Source organism: Panthera pardus, unplaced genomic scaffold, assembly GCF_024362965.1.
Source record: "Panthera pardus isolate Hobbes unplaced genomic scaffold, ASM2436296v1 HiC_scaffold_6, whole genome shotgun sequence".
NCBI lineage: Eukaryota > Metazoa > Chordata > Mammalia > Carnivora > Felidae > Panthera > Panthera pardus.
Window position 1 is genome coordinate 99788020 of NW_026526991.1, and position 23785 is coordinate 99811804.

Sequence of the window (23785 nt, forward strand, 5' to 3'; positions counted from 1 at the left end):
CTTAGGAATGTGATAAAAAATGAAAGCGAGGGCTTTTCAGGTTCACATGATCTGAGGGAATCTTTAGTAATTAAAAGCTAGTTTAAGGTTGTTGGTTTAATTAAAATAGGCATGTCTTTAGAATTATCAACATTAAGGGGCGCCTGGGTGGCTCAGTCAGTTAAGCGGCCGACTTCTGCTCAGGTCATGATCTCGAGGTTTGCGGGCTTGAGCCCCACGTCGGGCTCTGTGCTGACAGCTCAGAGCCTGGAGCCTGCTTCAGATTCTGTGTCTCCGTCTCTCTCTGCCCTTCCCCCACTCGCACTCTGTCTCTTAAAAATGAATAAAACATTTAAAAAAAATTAGAATTATCAACATTAAAAACAATGCAGACATACAGCTTTTATTCTACCTGAGTTTACTAGTCAAATAAGTTCATGTTATCTCTGTTGAAAAATTTGTCAGCAAGAAAAAATAACCTGGTATGATGAAATTTTTATAATTAACCTAAAAATAATTGTTGAGAACAAGTACATTAAATAGATGTGAGATAAAAGTTTTTAGGTGAATTTTTGATAGTTTCCCCAAATCTTTTTAGTAACCTGAAACCTTAAAGTTTTACAAGTTAAATTAACTGATGGCTAGTCACTAAATGTCTATATATCATTTCTAAATCAGATAAGATACTGAAACATTAATTACTGAACATAGGCTTATTCACTTTTGGCTTCCTTTTTACAGAGGAACTACAGATATTTGCATGGATTACTAAAACATGTTTTGTGCCACATTAAGAAATTTACTATGAGAAAGCATATGTTTCTAGAAATTAGAAACATTTACTAAGCCATAGAATGCTAATGTGAAGAACATAGTTGCTTACTTCAGTTTCTGCTAGAAACCAGGTTTCTAGGGGCTAAAACAGTCTAATATATGTAATTAAAACTACTTGAAATAATAAGGGAAACCTCTCCATGTGCAAGGAGAGTAGGATGTGTGTTTTTGGTAAAAGAAGGTACAGTAACAGGGCAGCTGGGTGACTCAGTTGGTTAAGTGCCCAATTCTTGATTTAGGCTCACATCATAAGCTCATGATTTATGAGATTGAGCCCCACCTCTGGCTCTGCCCCGGGCATGGACCCTGCTTAAGATTCTTTCTCCCCCCTCTCTACCCCTCCCCCATGCATGTGCTCACATGAGTACTCTCTCTCTCTCTCTCAAAAAAAAAAAAGTATGGTAAAAGAAAAAAGGGAAATGCTTTTTTTGTTGAGGGCAAAGAAAGTAATTTTGTCCTAAAATGAGGCTTCGGTTATTTAAATGTTATGTTTCACAGAAATGACCAGATTTCTTTGTCAATTCCATTACCATGAACTCTCATCAGATCTTTAACACTGAGCATTTTTTAAAAGTCTTCTGTCATTTACAGACGGTTTATGTTTTACTCAGATGCTTTTGCAGAAGTGTATCTACAAAAGTGCCTCATCAAGAAGATTCTTTGAGGGGGGCCTGGGTAGCTCAGTCGGTTAAGCATCCAGCTTCAGCTCAGGTCATGATCTCACAGTTTGTGAGTTCCAGACCTTCATTGGGCTCCCAGCTGTCAGTGTGAACCTATTTCCGATCCTTTGCCCCCTCCCCCACCCGCGCGCACGTTCTCTCTGAAAAATAAATAAACATTTAAAAAAAATTTATTGAAAGGACCCTAGCCAATACAGTTTCTGATAACTTTTAGATAAAAAAATGAACTAGGTAAGAGTCTCCAGATTAATGGAAAAAACTGGATTCAAGCAAGAATTAATAACATGAGACTTAATGAGCTGAGGAGGATGATTATAATTTTTATGACTTCTTAATTGAAACATTGCTGGTTCTTTAATGTTTTATTTTTCCAGATTGAGGAAACTTTTTCACTTAAGTCATTTATGACCTATAGCAAGTTAGTAAAGTATGCCTTTGTAAACACAGATGAAACATTTACTTTCTTTCTCTACTCAATCCCTCCAGGATTTGAAAACTCTTGAGTATTCTTTTTATGACAAAATAGTTATTTACATAAGTTTAATGAGAATATGTTCTCCCTTGTAACAGGACATAAATGGAAACATTGGTTATATTACCAAAGCTTTGACTGGAATGTTCTATTTAAGAGAGATGGGCATAGACTCAGATATGACCAGACAGCTTTGAAGAAGTAAGGTTGACTTTAAGGAGCTAATAAAGCTTCTTGGAAAAATTGTCCTGGTATCTTGTTTATAAGTTTCCAGCAAAACAGTCTTTAAAAAAAAAAAAAAAAAAAAAAAAAAAGCAGCTTATATGGTCAACTGCCATTCTTGCCACACTTATGTAAATAACCAGACCAAGTTTAATGCAAACAAATACGTTTTACCGTGATTCTTTTTGATAAAAATTGGGATAATCGTAGAGAGAAAAATGCCGTTTGTACCTTCTGTCCACACTAGATTCTAATCCTGTTGTCTTTGAGGTTTTCTTATACACTGGACTGGGTCCTGAATTCTCGTTTCCTCAACTATCTGGCTACAACTCTCCGAACTAACATTTCCAATTTGCTTTCCTCCTTTTGATTTGGAATCACAAAGAACAAAGACTGCCTTTGAATCTCCTTGGTTGGAGCTAGGAATCTCCTTCCTTACCTAGCTGGCAGCCAAACTTCAGGGACCTGGGCCTTGGGGACATGTTTACAGCTGGAGAAGTCTCCTCCTGCCATTTGGCCCTCTGCACATCAAAATCTTTGAGCTGGAGACCTCAAAATCAAATTGTCTAAGAAGAGAAGTAGCTGACATTAAGGTAAGCTTCTTCCACCCAAGAAGCCGGATCAAGACTTCATACTTCAACTGAACACGAAACTCTTTATTCTTCTCTTTCTTTCCTTTACTCTGGCATTGGCTTGGAAAGGTAACACCATCATCTGTATCTCGCAGGCTGTGTCTAAATGGGGGTAACCCTTCAGACTGCTGGATTTGTCATGAAAAATTTTGATCTGTCCATGATGCTGGAAATGCCCTGGTCCATTTCCCTGTCTCTGGTTAACAATCCCAAACCTGGGAATCTTGCATCCAGGTTCTGTACAAAGAAAGGGACACAAAGCAAGGGTAATCAGAATGAAACCACCTGTGTGGTCTACAGAGCCTTAAATTTTACCGGTATCCACAGACTCAAACAGGAATTACCAGGAGGCATTTGTGACTCAATATTAGCTTGGTAGATGGATCAGTGTTTCCCCTGGCTAGTAGTAAATGCAAATGAGGCTACAATCAGGAACTTCTCATTAACCCTTGAAAGTATTGCAGAACCCAGTGTGAAAATAATAACAGCTGCCCAACAAAAATCTTTAGATTCTCTTGTCAAAGTTATTCTTGATAATAAGACAGATCTTAATTATCCTTTAGCTGAGCAAGGAGGTGTCTGTGCTGTGGCCAACTTCACTTGCTGTGCTTGGCTTAACACTTCTGGGGAAGTTGAAACTCAGGTACACAAGATCATTGAGCAAGCCACTTGGCTTTAAATGATCTCTTTTAATGGGGTCTTTTAATGCTGACTCTTTTTTTTTTTTTAATATTTTTTTAACGTTTATTTATTTTTGAGACAGAGAGAGGCAGAGCATGAACGGGGGAGGGTCAGAGAGAGAGGGAGACACAGAATCGGAAGCAGGCTCCAGGCTCTGGGCCATCATCAGCCCAGAGCCCGACGCGGGGCTCGAACTCACGGACCGTGAGATCCTGACCTGAGCCGAAGTCGGATGCTCAACCGACTGAGCCACCCAGGCGCCCCTAATGCTGACTCTTTAATGGGGTCCTTCTTTGCCTTATTTGATTTTTATTGGTTTGGGTCTTAGGGATCATGACTCTGAAGTACACTCCAAACATTGGGAATTATCCTTCTTACAATAATCACAGAAGTTTCCCTGGTGCACTGTATCCTCTCAAAGGCTTGGAATACATGTTTGCAGCTGCTAACCACCAAACAAATGATCTCCCTGGGACTGGAACATCAGGAAAGTAACAAAAGGAACAACAAACTTAAAAATCGGTGAACCTGAAGTTATAACCTGTGCATATCATGGAGATTCGGGAGAAAAGTCATGACCTGTGAGTACCAAAGAATCAGCAGAAATTTCAAGAACTTCAGAGTAGTAGCTGGGAGTGGCACAAATGCCTTAGATTTTGACCACATCTCTCAGTTTAGCCAACAGTCGTGATCAAAAGAGGGGAACTGTTAAAAAAGAGCCAACAGGCCCAAAATGGAGTCACTTATGCTAACCCCCACATCAGCAAACCAAGACTAAATACCTAACCTAATTACATTCAGCTTCTCCCAGGAATATAACCTTTAATGAGTCAATCTGGAATTATCTGGTCAGCACTAGTGAGGAAATCTGCCTGATAGACCTCTTCCATGCACTTATGCAGGTCATCCTGCCCGAAACAATGCACTCTTTGCTAACAAGCTTCCTTTTCCAACCGATTTTCTGCCTTTAAAGACCTTTCCTTTCTACAGTTCTTGGGAGCTCCTTTCTATTTGCTGGATGGGATGCTGCCCAACTTATGAATCATTGAATAAAGCCAATTAGATCTTCAAATGTACTCAGCTGAATTTTGTTGTTAACACATTGTGTATCATTTGGATGGTTTTAAATGTTTACCATGTATCTGTATTACTTTTTTGAATCCTTTTACTTTGAAATTAATAAAAATAAATAGTCTCAGGTGATGGGCATGGAGGAGGGCACTTGTTGAGATGATCACTGGGTGTTATATGGAAACCAATTTGACAATAAATTATATTTAAAAAATAAAAATAAAAATAAAAAATACAGCCTCAGCTGAAAGTCTGCTTATTTCAAGAAATTTAGCAGAATAAATTCTAGGACAAGAAAATCACTTGCTGGGTTTGTGGGAGTTGTTCTGAGCTCTGCCCAAGGATGAAAATTACATAATGGGCACCGGGATCCCACAGGCCAGGGAAGGACGCAGGTTAGTTTGATCACAGAGTTCTCTTTAAACAGGGACATGAGGGAGAGGACATGGGCAGGCAAAAGGCAGTTGACCCGCTTGGTGTGTCTTTAACAGAAAGAGATCAGGAATTGGGGGTTTTGTTAATTTTAGGGAATGGCTTTGGGTCACTAAAGATCCAGCCCAATGTTCCCCTTTTTCTTCATGTCCAAACATGAAGAGTGGACATGGGTGTCTGAACTGTCACTCTGGGAGCCCAGCAAGAATCTCCTTGGCAAAAATAGAGGACTTCCTCCCACTGGACAGAGAGGCAGGAAGAGGAGACATCTGTTTTCAACAAAGATGGTTTTCTATGCACTGTGGCTAATTCAGTTTGCACTGAGGATAACTTTCCACAGGAGAGCCTAGGCCTGAAGGTTGAAAGACCAAAGCTCTAGCCCCAGTTCTGCCTCTCATGGGGCACAAACTTGGGGCAGGGACTTCTTCCTGGGTCTCAGTTCCCTCACTAGCAAAATCAGAGTCTTGGACTGGAGCCATATTTCCCAGACTTCAATCATTCACATATCTTACACGTGATTTTGTCCAAATCTGCCTGTCCTATTAATGTAACATCTTTAAATGCATTCACTTTTTTGGATTAAATGAATTTATTTTATTTATTTTCTTATTAAAATTTTTAAATGTTTATTTATTTTTGAGAGAGACAGGGTGTGAGTCGGGGAGGGGCTGAGAGAGAGGGAGACACAGAATCCAAAGCAGGCTCCAGGCTCTGAGCTGTCAGCACAGAGCCGGACATGGGGCTTGAACTCATGAACCGTGAGATCGTGACTTGACCTGAAACTGGATGATTAACTGACTGGACCACCCAGGCGCTCCTAAATAAATTTATTTTATTATTTTACTTTATTTTTTAAATTTTTTAATGTTTATTTTTGAGAGAGACAGAGCGTGAGCAGGGGAAGGGCAGAGAGAGAGGGAGACACAGAATCCAAAGCTGGCTCCAGGCTCAGAGCTGTCAGCACAGAGCCCGACTCAGGGCTCAAACCCAAGAACTGTGAGATCATGACCTGAACCGAAGTCAAGGCGCTCAACTGATTGAGCCACCCAGGCACCCTACATAAATTTATTTTAAAAGAAAAGTTTATATCACTATAATAAACAGAAAGTCGATACCATTTGATACAACCAGAAGGCAACTATTTAAAAAAACAAAAAATAAAATAAAAACAACGTTATTATAATTATCACTTAAAGCTAACCCTTGAGCCCATTAATTAATTAATCTTAATAACAGAAAGAGAATGATAGACATCACATAGCTTCTGATGTGATTAAATTGGTAGTACAAAACACTACCTATGAGACGATCTAATCAAAAAAATTAAATATGAACTTGATCAAGTCTCTAGATTTAATCATCAATCTATAGGAGATTCAAGGGACAGAGGAACATGGTGTTAAATAACACCATGGGAATGTAGCCACCTCCTATTCAAACATGCAATACTCCGCAGGACAATTGCCTAGCTTCTTCAACCAATGAGTTGCAAGAGGCAAAAAAATCTGAGGGAGCAAATATATAAATTCAAAAGGATTTGAGGGACATATCAATCAAACACCATGCATACATTTTCATCCGGATTCTGATTCAAATAAACCAACTGTAAAAATAATATTATGAGGTAATTGGGAAAATTTGATCACAGACTGGATATTTGTCATCATTAAGGGATTATTTTTAATTTTTAATTAAAAGTAATGTGTGTATTTTAATTAAAAATAAAACTGTGGTTACGCTTTTTCATTTGTTTTTTAGGGTTTTTCTGTGGATATGTTTTTAAAGAGTCATTACATTTTATGGGGCGTCTGGGTGGCTCAGTTGGTTAAGGGTCCAACTTTGGCTCAGGTCATGATCTCACGGCTCATGAGTTCAAGCCCTGCTTCGGGGTCTGTGCTGACGTCTCAGAGCCTGGAGCCTGCCTCAGATTCTGTGTGTCCCTCTCTCTCTGCCTCTCCCCTGCTCATGCTCTGTCTGTCTGTCTGTCTCTCTCTCTCTCTCTCAAAAATAAATGAACGTTTTAAAAAATGTAAAAAAAGAGTCATTACATTTTAGAGATACATACTGAAGTATTTACAGATTAAATGATATCATGTTTGGTGTTAGCTATAAAACAACGTGGTGGGGCATTGAGGGTGTAGATGAACCATTTGTTGAAGCTGAGTGTGCTATGTGGGGGTTCATTATATAATTATTCTACTTTTATAGATGCTAAATTTTTCATAATTAAAAAGATGCTCAAAAAAAGCAAGAAGGGGCACCTAGCTGGCTCAGTCAATGGGGCATGCAACTCTCGACTTGGGGTTGTGAGTTTGAGCCCCACACTGGGTGTAGAGATTACTTCAAAATAAAATCTCTATAAAAACCTAAAAATCATAAAAATAAGCAATGAAGTACAAGCAATGATAAATCTAATAAACTTTAAAATTAAAAAATATGTATTTACAGGGGTGCCTGAGTGGCTCAGTTGGTTAAGTGTCTGACTCTTGGTTTTGACTCAGGTCATGATCTCACAGTTCGTGGGTACAAGCCCTGCATTGGGCTCTGTGCTGACAATGTGGAGCCTGCTTGGGATTCTCTCTCTCTCCGTCTTTACCTCCCCCCTCCCTCCCCCCAAAAAAGAAAAATATGTGTATTTATAAAAATACATTCCATGCCGGTGAGGTTTTTCTCATATGATGCTTCTCTTCAAACATGTTGAATTTAGAGGCCAAACATACAAGAAAGAAGAGTTATTTAAAGAAGAGTACTGGAGGGCAAACCTTAATGTGACAGTAAAACTCCTTTATTGCAAAACAATTGCAAAATACTTCTTAAAAAGTATTGAGATCTTAATTCCTTTTACTTTAAAAGGTAAAAAAAAAAAATCCTTCTGTTGCTTTTAGTGGAAGTAAACAACACATCATCATGGGTCTGTAACAATAATATCCATGAAATTCGAGGTTATTTTCCTAACATCCGTTAAAATAAGTCTGTTCATATTAAAATCCTGAAACGATAACAGACCACCAAAAGCCATTCCCTCGGCCACCTGCAGTTGGCACAGGGAAGCTCTGGACTGAGAGAGAGTCCCTGAGTCTCTGTCAACCCCAACCCCCTGGGATCAGAGTTTACTAGGAGCAGGGCTCTGACACCAGGGATGTTCAGGCCATAGTGTTTTTCTCTCCCGATGAGGAGCTGGGCCATCCTACCTGTAAGGCATAAGGAGGGGTGCTGACTTTCCAGAATCTTGACCTGGGAAGAAAGTCTCCAGGTAAAGGTCATGTACTTCTTCTGGGATGCTTGGCAGGGCAGCTCTGCCGTGCCTCCTGCCTTCCCCAGCACCACTTCCTTTCCCTGAGTGACAGCTGCTTCGAGCATCACTAGGTGGAAAAGGGGGAAGTCAGGCCTCAAGGCTGTTAATGCCCATCCTTCACCCCATCCCCCCACCTTTGCATTTCCCAATCAGCCCCTCCCCGCTCTGGGACCCCAAGTCTGAGCACTCACCCAACTGCAGCACCAGGAGCAGGTGCCTAAAAGCGGCTCCTTGATTCATTGTGGCCTTGCTGAGGCAGGCAGGGTCCTGGGCCTTCGCGCACAAAGGGCAGGGCCTGAGGGAGATAATAATTATCAGTCAACAGGCATTTGTTGGGCCTGAGGCACACAGGGGTGATATGCACCTATATGGGTGATATGCACCCATACAGCCTAGCCAGGGACCTAGATGCCCATACTTGTAAACAGACGGCCACCAGTACACGCCACATGATGCTGTGCCCAGGCCAGGGGTGAGTTCTCTGCCAAGTGGAATCAGGAAAGAATTCACAGAGAAGGTGGCAAGCTGATGGGGGTGGAGACGGGGGGACCAGGCCAGGTCATGAAGGTCCTTGAACACCATGCTGGGATGCTGGGCCGTGACCCTGGGGACTAGGGAGCCAGTAAAGGATTTTATGTCAAGAAGGACATGACTCGGGGCATCTGGGTGGCTCCGTTGGTTAAGCATCCGACTTCGGCTCAGGACATGATCTCATAGCTTGTGGGTTCCAGCCCCACATCGGGCTCTGTGCTGACAGCTCAGAGCTTGGAGCCTGCTTCGGATTCTGTGACTCCCTCTCTGCCCCTTCCCCACTCATGCTCTGTCTCTCTGTCTCTCAAAAATAAATAAACATTAAAAAAAATAAATAAATAAAAGTTGTTGGGGCATGTTGGTGGCTCAGTCAGTTAAGTGGCTAGCTTAGGCTCAGGTCATGATCTCAGGGTCCCGCATCGGGCTCTGTGCTGACAGCTCAGAGCCTGGAGCCTGCTTCAGAATCTGTGTCTCCCTCTTTCTCTGTCCTTCCCTGCTCATGCTCTGTCTCTCTCTCTCTCTCTCTCTCAAAAAAATAAACATTAAAAAAAATTTTTAAGTTGTTATTAAAAAAATAATAAAGGATGATTCAATTTGCAGATTGTTTCAATTTGCAATTTCTCAGCTCCTCTAAGAAAGACAAGTTGGAGGAGGCTGAGCCCAGGAGGCAGGATTGCAACAATCCCGGTAAGAGAAGACAGGCCTAAACTCGGACAACTGAGAACTATGGAAATGTGGAAAAAAAAGATTGCCTTGAGGAGCACATCTGAGGGAAAATTCTCAGAACTTGGAGACAGGTGCTGTGTGCAGGGTGAGGGAGAGAGGAAGCAGAGGATATCTCCCTGCTCACTGTCAGACCAACCCTGTAAGGCCTCCGAGAGAAAGCAGAAAAATGATATTTCAGCGTTGGTTTCTGGGAGCACCTGAGGTGGTTAAGACCAGGGGAAGGGAGGCGGGAGGGGTGTAGACAGGCTCTGAATGGACTCTGAACAATAGGCAGCCCTAGGTTACAGCAACGACTCTCAAAGTTTGGTCCAGGTCAGCCGGTGCCAGGGTCACCTACCAACTTGTTAGAAATGCAAATTCTCAGGCCCCACCCCAGACCTGCTGGGTCAGAAACTGGGGGTGGGTCTAGCCGGCTGTTTTCACAAACCCCTGGGTGACTGGCACAGGCTCAAGTTTGCAAACCATGAGTTAGATGGAAAGGAAAGGGGAGGGGCACCCCACCTGGCAGCAGGGGGGCAGGCAGGGGGGCAGGCTGCGGGGTTGTGCTCTGGGCTGGGGGTCTAGAGGGGGCTCAGGAAGGGAGGTGGTGGGACGAGGGAAGGGCTTGGAGGCCTGATCGAGAATCCTGACAGGTAGGCTAGAAGGTCAGGGCTTGGTTCTGCAGGTGATTGGGAGGAACGGCTGACTTTTGAGCAGAGACGTGACATGGTCTATGTGGAGCTTTAGGAAGGGGACCAGATGACATGGAGGGAGTGGAGACTGGAGGAAGATGATGTCTGGAAGGTGGGCAGGAACAGGGCTCGTATCTTTGAGCTCCCCCTCCAGACTGTAAGTGGGCCTCAGAAAGGTGGCTGCTTTGGGAGCAGTGTCAGCGCGAACCTGGTCCAGAGCTTGGCAAGATGAGATCCCGCACTCAGATGTGTTTTTCTCTCCCCGCCGTCCAGCCTTTGCTGTATGAGTGCTGCAGCTAGCTGCCCAGTCTGAACTCCCACAGCACCCAGGTGACACCCTCAAGGGCACGTTCCCTCTTCCACCTCATGATGCCCTGATTCGGGTTCCCATCTCTCCCCCTCGATGCTTGATCTCTTCCAGATGATAGTCCAGCCAGCTCCCGGACTTGGGGTGGGACTTGGGATGTGTTTGGTTAACTTAAACTAACTTGAATTGCATGGAGGAGGGAAAATCATTGATTTCTTCTTTCTGTACTCAACATATTAATTCTGTTACTAAGGTGGCCTGGCCACCTGGCCTGGATGAAGCCAAATCATCCAACCCGTGCTACCTGTTCTTGTGCACCACCCACCACCCCTCCCCCCCCCACCCCTGAGCCACTCTCCATCCTCTCTGCCCTGCCCTCTACAAGGAGGCTGACCTCTGCAGACTCTACTGCCCAGGCTCCCTTGTCTTCCTGCTACTAGTTGGGGTTGGCTAGTGGGAAGAACCCACAAGAGATGGGAGGGTCAAGGAAAGAGGTTGGGGTATTTTTCCTACTCTCTTCCTACTGTGGCATACTTTCTGGCAATGGCTATTCTCCCTCCCTCCCCCTTCCTCTCCCCATGCCTCAGCTATAGCTCCTGTCACGTGGCCCTTTATCCACAGCTCACACCCTCACTGGGTTCCAGAAACATCATTTCATTCTTGCCCCTCCAGGACCCTGCCTGCTACTGCTGATGCCTGTGTGCCTCCACGTGCTGGCTGGTTCCCCCTTCACACCTCTGTAAATAATCCCCTTCCTGCAGTCTCTGAACCATCTGAGGCAGATTCTGTTTCCTGTTGGGCACTGACCCATGAGAGGGATGAAGTACTCAGATGGGTTCTGGGGTCCTGGGCCTCCTAATGAGGTTTCAGGGAAGATAGAAAAAAGAAAAATCCTTCTCCAGTCACTCCATCTGCCCGAAAGAGGAATTTCCCAGGGCCTAACACAAGGTAGGGGCTTGATAGAATTTTTTTAAAGGTTATTTATTTTTTCAGTAATCTCTAAACCCAACTTGGGGCTTGAACCCGTGACCCCGAGATCCAGATTTGCATGCTCTTCTGACTGAACCAGACTGGCACCCCTGATCGAATTTTTTTTTTTTTTTTTTTTTTTTTTGTAACCAGGGAAATAGGAAGTGAAGAGATCAAGAAGGTTTCCAGAAAAGGAGAAAAGAGGCTAGTCATGGGTGCAGTTGTTTACAAGTGAGCATGGGGCACGGGGGTGCTGAGGGCAAGGCTGCGGGGAGACAGTGCAGTATATTTAAGAGTGGTTCTCACTGTCCCCCAGTCCCAGACTCACTGTCCTTCGTGAGAAGAGAGTATAGGAGTCTCTGGGATATCCCTTCCCTGGGGTCTAAATTCAGTGTAGATGCCTCAGGAAGGCTAGGGACCTTCTTGACCCTTCCCCAAATGGTGGTCATCTCTTCCCCACACCAGGATCCTAGGGTCTGTGCAGAGGGCCACCTCCCCGCCTCCAGCTCCTTATACTGTGCCAACTCAACCAGGGTTCAGCTCGGTGGAGGAGGCTATGGGTTTCCAGCTGCTGCTTGCTTTGGTGACTTGGGCTTCCGCTGCCGCCCCAGAGAGCTGGCTTTTGATTCCCACTTCCTCATCCTCCCCAGAGGCGCTCTGCCCCAGTACAGTAGCATCCTGTACACCAGAGCCACTTGAGAGAGGCTGGGAGGGCTTGCTGGTCCCCCAGGTCCTGGCATCTCTCTCTCCCTCTCCCTCTTTCTCTCTCTTCTCATTTCTCTGCTCACATCTGTGCACTTCTGTCTCTGTGCCTGTCCACACTGATGCCTCCTGTCTTCAACTCCCCGCATCTGTATCTCTCTTCCTCTCGGCCTCATATGTCAGGAACCAATTCTGGCTCTGTTGGTCTTGCCTACAGTGCCCCTTGCCTCTCCTTTTTCATCTCCGCCTCCAGGGGCCACTAAGCTCTAGCCCCTTTGTGCCTATAAACAGGCATCCAGGCCTCTGGCAGGAAAGCAGCTTTCAACAAGCTTTGATGTGAAGGGAGCCTGCAGAGCACAGCCTGGAGCCGAAGGTGGAGGCAAGGGAGATGGCTGTAGGGTGGATGAAGGGAAAAGGAGAGATTATAAGAAATGCAGAGGTCCTAGGGGAGGATGACTGAGGATAAGAGGGAAAGAAGGAGGTAGGGAGAGACCCAGAGCAGCTCATTCAAGCAGCAGCTAGCTACACTCCACACAATCCCCAATCCCACACCAGGTCCAAGGCTCTACAAACCAGGTCGAGTTGGAGGGAAAGAAATGAAGACATTGTGGAAGGCAAGACACATGCCCGGAGCAGTAGACCAAAAAAAATCAAAAGAGACTAAGAAAACCATGAGCCAAAATGGCAACACACACACTCGCAAACTCTCAGAGCCCTTGAGGTACCTGTTGCCCTTGCCCTGGCCCCCCAGATGGGATGAGGAGCAAGACTGGGGAGAGGAAGAGGGCACAGCCCCACCACAGCAACAGTCTGTGGTCCCACAGACACTTTCATCTTCTCCCCAGAGCCCCCAGCCAGCCCCTCAAGCCCCACCGCCGGGGGATGTGCCCCCCCCCCCCCCCCCCCACTGCATACACCTCTCTCCTGCTCATTGGCTTCATATAAACTTCCTAGAGACCATGACCCTCTAGGGGACCCTTGTGGTTGAGTGGTTGCAACCTCCGCCATCCTCTTCTTTGCCTCAGATGCCCACCTGGGGGGAGCCGTGCCCTCCCTCCTTCTCCTATCTCCTCCAACACGTGTGGAACGGAGCTCGGCCTTAGAGCCCTACAAACCCAGGCCCCTGTCTGCCCCCTCCCAGCACCCACCCCCTTCAAAGTTAGTTCATTCAACATTTATTGAGTGTCCAAAATGTGCAAGGCCCTTGGTCTACTGAGCCCCCCTCATTGCCACCTTACCATTATGGCCAGGATCGGGGCATAAGATTCTACAAGGCTTCTGCCTAGAACCACTTGGTGATGGGGGAGTTTTTATTTTGAGGTAGACCTCTTCTATATAAGTGCCCCTCCCCCAAACTGAAAGAAGGAAATCATGTCAAGAGTTCTCTCTGACCCTGTCCTCTGGGAACCCTTTCATCTGAGGTTAAGAGGGCGGCCATTTTGTATGCGCCCACAGAATCGAACACGGCACAAGAAATTATTTTGTCAAAATATGAAATGGAGTGATCTCCCCCATCAGGTTTTACTCTCAGCCTTGCACGCCTGAACATTTAGGGACATTCAGGAAGAGCTAGCCCACCCAGAGGGAAATCTTTTGAATTAGCAATAGTAAGGCCTTTCTATTTGGAGGAATCTGACTGTACCGAGGAGGTCCCTCTCCCAGCATAAGTCTAGAAGAGAAGGCAGAGGACACCTGGGGGACAGTGCTGCAAGGCCATGGAGGTCTTAGGAGAGGGAAAAGGACAGAGAGAGTGCAGGTGGGAGAGGGGGAGTTGCACAGGGCATAGCATCTTGAGGAGTACCCCCTCCTGCATCCCCCCCAACACCCTACCAAGCTCAGGGCCTGCAAATCCTTTTCTAAATCCCATAGCCTCCTTTTCTAGAGCAAAGGAGACATCTAAAACTAATCTCTTAGAACCAGTTTTTCTAATGACGTACTTACCTAAGAAAATGTATCTATAACTTTTATAGCACTGCATACCTACAAGCTCAGTTTCAACCCTTTTTGAGAATTTCACTAATCCTTTTAAAGCTCATGGAAATGGACATATTGTTCAAAAGTCCTTAAAAAATGCCCCAAAGTAGACAAAAATGTAGAAATACCGATAGAAAAGATAGTTAAAGGAGGCTACCTCAATCACAGGGCTTATGAAATGCTGCAACGGTTTCTGGTGCGAACGTGGGGAGGTTGCATCTTTGGGAAAATTGATTTCGGGAGAATTGCCTCTAGACCGGAGTCCACTTCTCTCATTTTCTTGTTTTTCCTTTGTTGCCTCTTTTCATTTCTGTTTTTTTTTTCTTATAAGCATCCTTCCTCCTTAACATGTATTTACTCTTGCTATTCCTTTCCCACCCCTTCTTCCCTCTTTTCTCTCTCTTTCCTCTCTCCCCATCTTCATCTCTTCCAGTGCCCCCTTGACTTGTTGCCTCCCATGGCCTTTCTCAGCCCAGTGTGGCCTCGGGTCTCCATGTCGCCTCTGATCTCGCAATCCAGCTCAGCACCCCTCTGAGGAGCTCCTTCTGCTCCAGGCCCTGAGCTGCCATCACCCCAGCCACTTGAAGCTCCCAGTTCCAGTGTGGAACACAAGAGAAGGTGGCCTGAGTTGTGGACAGAGGACTGGGAGTCCAGAACATTCCAGCACATCTGCTGCCACCGTTCCCCCTCCCCTTGCCAGACCCACGGAAAGGCATGGAGCTGAGTCCGTCCATCTTACCCCTGGGCCTGTGTCTTTCTTCCCCTCCGGCTTCTCGCACAGGTGTGTCTATGTGAAGGCTGGGTGCTCCGCAACCAGGAGCCCACCCAGGAGAGCGCTTGTGACTTCTGCAGAGACGTATGTAAACCTAGAGACAGGAAGCCTGGTGGTGAGGTTCCTCCACACCCCAGACCTGGGCCAGCCCCCAACGTCACCATGTTGGGCTGGGGTCCCCACCCCCTGCCTCTCAGGGAAGATGTCAAAGTAAAAATGCCAAAGTCAAGGGGAAAAGTTAAGCAGACTGAGGCTGGAACATAGTGTCTCTGCACTTCTCGTTGCATAACAATAAAAAGCTCGCATCGTGATGTTGTAATGGGATTTGGGCTTCAGGGAAAGAAGTAGGAAGGGAGTGGAGGGAGGGCACAGAAGGTAATTTGTGGAAAGTCGCAGACAGCTTCTCACTCTAGGGCCCTGAGGACATTTGTTCAGTGGCGTGGCACCAGAGGCATGATAGGTGGTTCAGTGTGGCAGAGAGGGCCTGGGCTGAGAGGAGGGTACCTGAGACCTGCAGAGTGACCCCCAGAGTGACCATGGACCAGACCCTTTTCCTCTGGGCCTTCGTCTCTGGCAGGCCCTCAAGTGTTCCTCTACCCAGGTCTCTCTCGAGCTCCAGATGTGTAGATCCATCCATCCATTGGACATCTCCACTTGGATGCTCACCCCACATAGCAAACCCAACATATCCCAAGCTCCATTTATCTCCTGCTTCCCACTACCCTCCAGATCAACTTCCTGCAAGTCCCCCACTCAGCAGGGGCTTTGCCGCCTACCAGCTGCTCACGCCAAATAAACTGGGTGACTGGGTGTAATCTCTGACTCCTTCACCCACCCCCTCCCATGTGTTTATTTACCATTTCCTGTGGATGTTACCTTCACACTATCTCAGAAGTCTCTCCAAGTCACTCTGCCCAGCTACCACCATCCCATCCCCAGGTTACCACCCTGTGCCTGGACAACAGCTCCTGCCTCCTCACCAGCCTTCTGGCCTCCCCATTCTGTCTTCCTCTAGGCCACCCTCCTCACAGCAGCCTGACTGAGCATGTAAATACGCACAGGTGACCATACCCTTTCCCTATTAAGAAAAAAGTGGCTAGTTGAGCTTGCAACTCCAACAATTATTGCAGGCGCTTCTAACTTGAGACAACATTGTGATTCATTTGCAGCAGAAAGGCATTGTGCTACACCTCATTTTATAACACAGTGTACTGAAGGTTTGAGAGTCAATAAAATTAATATTTGTTGCTCATCAGAGGCATTCTTAAGTGAAACTGGCAGCAATATTTTTATTCTTTTTTTTTTTTTTTTTTTTTTTTTTTTTTTTTTTTTTTTTTTTGCTGCAAATGCCTGGTGGTGAAGAACACAATGACTATAGCATGGTTTGGCTCCACTGCCTTGTTTTGTGCTAAGGCAGCGTTCTAGCCCAGATTGCTTTTGCAACATCATTGGAATGTCAACATAGTGACAAAAGCCAATAATGCCCTATTATTTTTATGAAAGTAGCTTGACCTCAAAATCTCCCTGCAAGGGTCTCAGGGACCCCATGGGCTACGGTTTGAGAACTGCTAATCTTGGAAACCTGTGTTCATTCTTTAGCTCTTCACTCTTTCTCGGCACAGACTTTAGTTGTCCCCCAGATGTTTTCTCTCTCTTCCTTAGTAACAGAATCCTCTCTTCTTAGCTGAGCTCATGGCTGCCCAGATTTAAGTGATGCTTAATCGTGGCCTCCCTTGCCTCTGGATTTGGCTAAATGACTCAATCTTGGTCAATGGATGTAAGTGCAAGTGTTAGGTGCAATTTCTAAGGACTGTCTTTCCAGGGAGGGTGTGTGTCCTCCTCAGGCTTCATCCCCTTCCTACAGGCTTGTTTGCAGCGGGCCTGCTTTTCTCATTTACATTACCTGGCAGAGGTCCTAATAGGCATTTATTCTTCTAACCCCTGATCTAATCCAGTTCTGCCCACTCATTCACATATTCAGCAAGTTGCATGGTTTTTTTTTTTTCTCAAGATTTTGTTTGCAAGTAACCTCTCCACCTAATGTGGGGCTCAAACCCACGATCCCAAGATCAAGAGTCACATGCTCTACCCACTGAGCCAGCCAGGCGCCCCTACTCAGCCAGTGTTAGGTGTCTTCCGGGCCCAAGGGACTCTGTGGGTGCTGGGGATGTGATAAGGCTGACATGGACACCCCTCCTGCTTGTGTCATAGACCCTAAACCATTAATAATGCCATCACAATTGGACAAGTGCTACCAAAGAGAAGCTCAGAGTCCTGGGATCTTATCAACTCATTTCAACTGGGAGATCAAGACAGGCTTCCCTGGGAAGTGCGTATCAGAGAGCGTGTGCTCTGCTACAAGTGGAGGAACAGTCAACATAAAGTCAACAGCCCCTGGCTGTTGAATACTTAGGCTAAAGGTGATTTCTCAAAGAGGTCTGGAGGCAGGTGCTTCAGGGGTAAGGGAGGTGAGGGGGCACCCCGCCGTACCCTGCAGCAGGATTTGTGTGTCTGGATCTTGTTGCTTCGCCATCCTCGGTACGTGACCCCTCGTTTCCCTTAATAAGGTAAGACCTCCCAGGCCCCCGTGCTTCTTCGCCTTTGCAAGCACTTGTCCAAACATAATCATTATGAAATTACTGCTTAGAGTCTGTCTGGCAAGCTCGAGTGGTGAGTCTGTCTGACTTAGCACCCAGCAGAATGCCTTGGGCCTGGTAGACCCTTCATACTTATTGAATCCTTTGTTCAAAATATTGAATCGTATTGATATTTATGGATGTTAAATGTGTTGTGGTAAAAGAGGAACACCAGAAAACTTACCCTGTTAACCACACTGAAGCCTACAGCTCTGTAGCATTAAGTACACTCATGTTATTATTATACATCTGTTTCCAGAACTTTCTCATCTTCCCCAGCTGAAGCTCTGGACCCTTTAACACTGACTGCCCATCCTCCTCCCCCAGCCCCTGACTGTTGATTCATTTTTGAGTGAATGACTGGAAAGCAAGGATCACAAAATCAAACGCCTACAGGAGCCCGCTAGGTAATACAAGTGAGAAAGCAGGTTGACTGTAAACAGTAGGGAGGGGTGGGGACTGAAGGAAGTCGGCAGGGGGCAGGGAGGGGGCTACCGGCCTCATCTAATGAGGGCAGCCATGGACCACACAGCTCCAGCTGATAGGAGAGGTTGCACCAGAATAGGTGAACCCAGACTAGCCAGCTCTACCAGAATGTCAAGGGAAGGTGGAAAAAACAAACATTTCTATAATATCCCCTAACTCTAATGCTGGTGACAAATTTTCTGTTGTTGTTCTAACCCTGAGTAAGTCAAACAAGGCATTCCAAGGACTGGATCTAGCTTAGGGCCACCAATTTGCAAGCCATGGACCCGATGGACTGTGGGATGGCATCCAGCTCTTGGGTCTGTGACCTTGTCAGCCCATGATGATGGATCCTCAGGAGTCAACAGTCCCCAAGAACCTGGCTCTCTCTCTGGTTTCCACGGGGAACGATAACAGAAAGAGAGAGGAAGTTTATGTTGAACATTTAGGACCGCCATGTGCTTGATATGGTGATATATTTTATTTAAGCCTCACAGCCATGATAGGGCATAATTTTTATTCTTCACATCATACAGATGTGGAAACTAGGCTCAAAGAGTTTAAGAAAATTGCTAACAGTCACAGAGCTAGTAACTGTAATTGCTGGAACTGGGATTCCAACTTACCTACTGGGGCCCCATCCCTGGATTGTCCCCCTCATCCCACTGCCTCTCCTCTGAATTGAGAAAGGCCAAGACGGGAGCACCTGGATGACTCAGTTGGAAGAACCTGCAACTCTTGATCTTAGGGTTGTGAGTTTGAGCCCCACGTTGGGGGGTAGAGATTACTTAAAAATAAACAAATAAATTTAAAAAGAAGAAGAAGAAGAAGAGAAGAAGAAGAAGAAGAAGAAGAAGAAGAAGAAGAAGAAAGCAAAGGCCAGGATGATGGCTAAGAGAAGTCTTCTCCCAAGGTGACAGAGGGGTATGAGGCCAACAATCACATTTGGGGCTTCTGAGACTTCACACTACCACGATCCCTCATATGTATGGAGTGATTTTCCATTTTCAAAGCACTTTCATGTACATTAGCACAGGCCAGACTTTTTGGTAGGTATTACTATTCTTGTTTTACAGAAGAAGAAACTGAAGTTAAGTTGTCTGCTCCATCATAGGCCTATACCCATGGACCATGGGGATTTCCAGAAGAATCCTGCTTCTTGGCAGAGAGCTATTTTTGCTGCCTGTATTCTGTCTCCAGACTGGAGGAGGGGAAGGAGGCCAAGGCAGGAGAAAGATGGGGCACATCGTGGACTGCTGATGGAGTGTCGGGGACCAGGCTGTTGGAGAAGGGGTAGGGCAGCCTGTGGAGTAGAGAGTTGGAAGCCACAGGTGCAGTCTTGTGGTGGCCTCCTTACCAGAAACATCTGCAGCTTCACTGACACCCTCCGCAAAGGGGGCTGGGGGCAGGGCTTGGAGATGGGGGAGGTACCGGAGGGGCGACAGAGGCTGTTCTTTGGGAAGCAGAGTCTTGGAGGGCTGCCCCACCCCCAGCACAGCCATATTGTCCCTAACACCATGACCACTTTTGGCAACTCTGAGGGAGGTTCCTGGGCCTCCCACACCCCATGGGAGGTCTGAGTAGGCAAATTTCAGAGTCTGGCCTGGGCTCAGCCAGCTGGCACCTGCAGCCCTTGAAGAAACTGCCAGCCACAGAGTGGAGCAGCTGGAACCTATCCCCACCCCAACCCCCTTCCCTTCAAAGGGTTAACTCCACCTGGGGGTGGGCCTGAGCAGGGACACCTAAGCTCTTTGCTCACCTCCTTTGGTGGGGGCTAGGGGGGCAATAGCAGGGGCTCAGGCCTGAATCCTAACACCTCTGCCTGTCGGGGGAAGTGGGGCAGGGAAATTTCTGGGCCTGCCCTGCCCCAGGGAGATGAGAAGACCAGACCGAGGGTGGGGGACACCTGGCAAATGTGACCACGGGTATGAATGAGCACAACATGGCCTCTTGCCTAACACACTTGACTTGGCAAGGCCTTGGACCTCATTTGGCCTCCAGAACTTCTGGACAGTAGACACTAGAAGAGGCTGTTGGGCCCACTGCAGAGGCTAAGGGTGGAGGAACTCAGAGTTGCTCCTTCTCCTCATTTGGCCTCTCTTTCAGACACTGTTCCCCCATGAGAGCCAAGCTATCATAAGCAAGATGGCCCCCAATGATTCCTGCTACCTCCAGTTCACACCTTTATGTTGTCCCCTCCCATATTGTACCAGCGCTGGCCTGTGCAACCAATAGAATAGGGCAGAAGTGATGGTATATCACTTTCCAGATTAGGTTTTAAAGACATGGCAGATTTTATCTTGGCCACTCTCTTCCTCCGGGAAAGCCAGTTGCTATGTGGTGAGCAGCCTTATGAAGAGGCCCACACACCAGGGCACCTGGGTGGCTCAGTCCATTAGGCGGCCAACTTCGGCTCAGGTCATGATCTCACAGTTCGTGGGTTTGAGCCCCACATCAGGCTCTGGGCTGACAGCTTGGAGCCTGCTTCAGATTCTGTGCCTCCCTCTCTCTCTCTGCCCCTCCCCCGCTCATGCTGTGTCTCTCTGTCTCAAAAATGAATAAACATAAAAAAAAAAAAAAATGGAAGAGGCCCACGCAGGGCGGAACTATAGCCTCTGGCCACCAGCCACCTGAGGGAGGCTTTTTGGAAGCAGATCCTCTAGCCCAGCCAAAGCTTCAGATTGACCATAACCCTGGCCCACATCTTAACAACAGCCTCACAAGAGATCCTGGAGCCAGGGTGCCTGGGTAGCTCAGTCAGTTAAGCGTCCAGCTTCAGCTCAGGTCATGATCTCGCGGTCTGTGAGTTCAAGCCCCACGTCAGGCTCTGTGCTGACAACTCAGAGCCTGGAGCCTGCTTTGGATTCTGTGTCTGCCCTTCCCCTGCCTGCTCTCTGTCTCTCAAAAATAAGCATTAAAAAAGAAAACTACTCAGCTAAGCTGCTCTTAACTTTCTGACTATGTGAGATCATATGTTTATTGTTTCAAATTACTAAGGTTTGGGATGATTTGTTATGTAGCAGTAGGTAACAAATAGAGCTTCTGTCCTCTTTAACAAGTGTTTAAGATGAGCCCTCACCTCAGCCCCCACCAAAGGTTCCTGAGTTCCCTGCCTCTTTCATGCCCCTTCCCCTCAGGACCTCAAACTGGAACACTGGTTTATCAATAAACTTGGAGATGCAAGATGAATTCACCTAGCTCCCTGGGAGAGTTAAGAGGACAGCAAAAGGCAGGGAAGGAGGAGGTGCCTGGGTGGCTCAGTCAATTGAGCGTTGGGCTCTTGGTTTCAGCTCGGGTCATGGTCTCATGGTTCGTGAGTTCGAGCCCCACACTGGGCTCCATGCTCACAGTGTGGAGCCTGCTTGGGACTCTCTCTTTCCCTCTCTCTCTCTGCTCCTCCCCCTCTGTCGGTCTCCCTATCAAAATTAATTAATTAATTTTTAAAAAAGAAGAAGAAGAAGAGAGGGGTGCCTGAGTGGCTTAGTCAGTTAATCCTCCAACTCTTGATTTTGGCTCAGGTCATGATCTTGTGGTTGGTGAGATTGAGCCCCGTATTGGGCTCCACGCTGAGCTTGGAGCCTGCTTGGGGTTCTCTCTCTCCCTCTGCTTGTCTACACTTTTCCCCTACTTACGCTTTCTCTCAAAATAAATAAACATTAAAAAAAAAAAAGAGGTCAGCAAAACAGTCAGTGGTTATCCTGCTGGATGCAGTGGGGGGAGGTTGGGGGAGCTGAAGGGGGGAGTAGGGATGTGTCACCCCTAGAAGAGACTCCACAGAGGAGGGGGTGAGAATGAATAAAAGGAACCCTGTATGCACAAGCCCCATGCCCCCTCTTCCTTGTACCCTTTGCTCTTCTCTTCCTTATTGGGTAGAGGAACAAGGTGGCCTTTCACTCTGCCTCTGTCCCCTCCCTGTCCCCTTCATTCAGGAGCAAGGGGAAGTCCCCACATAGACGACAGTGAATCCTTGATGACTACTCTCATAAGCCCAAAGGGCATAGGATGTTACCCAGTAGAGAGGAAAATTGCCACCCACAGAACTTTCCAGGAAACCCCTGCCCCCATTAAAACATGGGGGCTTCCATTACAGCTGTGGAGAGCAGGGTCCTAGGGCAGAGCCGAGGGTCTCCTCAGCAGCTATCCCCAGGCCACAACAAGGGGGGACCTCAAGGCTTCTCAAAGGAACTTCAGGACTGCACTTGACAGTGTCATTATGGGCCAGAGTCTCTTTCTGTGCCACTGTTTCTCAACCTGTGACAAGATCACCGCCATACTAAGGCTCAGAACTTCAGGTTGCCTTAAATGCTTTGTTATTCAGGCTTCAGAGGGTGTCCCTCTACTTCTAAGGCTCTGCACAGAGGGATCCCAAAGGTATCCCTCTGTCCCCGAGTCTCTGGCCATCGTGTCTCCACAGGGATATGTCTTCAGCCTCATGGTTCGTGTCACCGTGCACATGGCACCCAGGCTCAGGGGGTACCTGGTGTGTTTGCCACAGTATGTGCACGTGACCTCCTGTGCCTCCTGCTCCTGCAGACTCACTCCCACTGCCTTTCAGTGTTTTTTCCCTCCTGTCCGTGCCCTGCCAGAGCTGTCTGCAGCCAAATCCAGAGCCCAGCACATGTAGCAGGCAGAGGTCTAGGTCCCTGGGGTGGGAGCTGCTGGGGGCTAAGGCTGTGTCCTCTGCTGCATGACCGTCTGCGTGGCCCAGGTGAATGTTCTCTCCAAGAGAGAGACAACACGGAAGGCAGGCAGGCTGGTGGGTCTTACGTACACTTCCTGGCATGACTGGAACACTGAGGCCGGCTGCCTCCTTCACAAATGGGTCATTAGACAAGCACACCGTGAATGGGGGACCTCAGTCTTCAAAGCCCTTTTACTATCTGGTACTCACGGCAATCCGTTTTAATGGGTCATTATCATTATTCCACTGAATATGAGGAAACTGAGGCTGAGAAGATCAAGCCCTGGTCACATCAGCAGAGATAGAATCAGAAGCTGGGTCTCGGGACTCCCAAAGCTGCACCATAGCCTGCTGTCTTGCTGGCCATTTTTCTCCCCACGTGGGGCCTTTGTTCACAGCACGTCCCTTTGTCAGACTTGGATCATAACCTTGCCAGGGCCGGGGCTATTTGTCCTGAGGCATGCATCGTTCAGTGCCTCTCCTGGATAGCGTACACGGTATATGACCACCGCTTGGTGCACACTCATATGCGGACCACAGAAAGTGAATAGCACAAAGATGGTGACTGCACACCAGGGATCTGTGCCTGTCTGGACCCCAGCGCCGTTAATCTCCTCCAGCCCGCCCCAGCCTGCCCGGTGACCTCCTGTGGTATGACAAACAGTGACCACTGGGTGGCAGTGTGTTCTCATGCCTGGGACCAGACAGGTTGCCCAGAGCCAAGGAACATGGGGGTGGGGTGGAGGCAAGCAGGATCCACACCGCCAGCTGTCCAGAAAGGTTGCAAGACCTGATCCCCTGGAGGACGTGACATGGCAGGGCTCCCCCGTGTGTGCATGTGTGTGTGCGTGTGCACCCGTGCCCTGCAGCAAGAAGGCCAAGGACAATGTGAAATGGAGCCAAGAGTGAGGTGGGGTGGGCCAGGGGAACAAAAATACGAAGGAAACCAGGGCAGCCAGCGTAATAGCGAAGGACACAGAAGAGAGCTGCCGAGGTAAGGGGTGAGGGCTTCTGGAGCATCAGAGAAACAACTATCCAGGAGAGAAAGAGAGC

At 47.2% G+C, this 23785-nt stretch overlaps 1 protein-coding gene across 2 annotated transcripts in view; it reads right to left on the reverse strand.

The window, feature by feature from the left end:
* Positions 1-15033, reverse strand: part of CD4 (CD4 molecule) — a 43183-nt gene extending 28150 nt beyond the window's left edge. For both annotated transcript variants that reach the window (XM_019464681.2, XM_019464680.2), the window contains exons 1-3: positions 14918-15033; positions 8490-8593; positions 8195-8365 (exon numbers count right to left, since the gene is read on the reverse strand). In XM_019464681.2, coding sequence (XP_019320226.2) covers positions 8195-8365; positions 8490-8538 — 220 coding nt within the window. In that variant the 5' untranslated portion in view covers positions 8539-8593; positions 14918-15033. The remainder of the gene's footprint in view (positions 1-8194; positions 8366-8489; positions 8594-14917) is intronic.
* Between the last annotated feature and the right edge of the window lie 8752 nt (positions 15034-23785).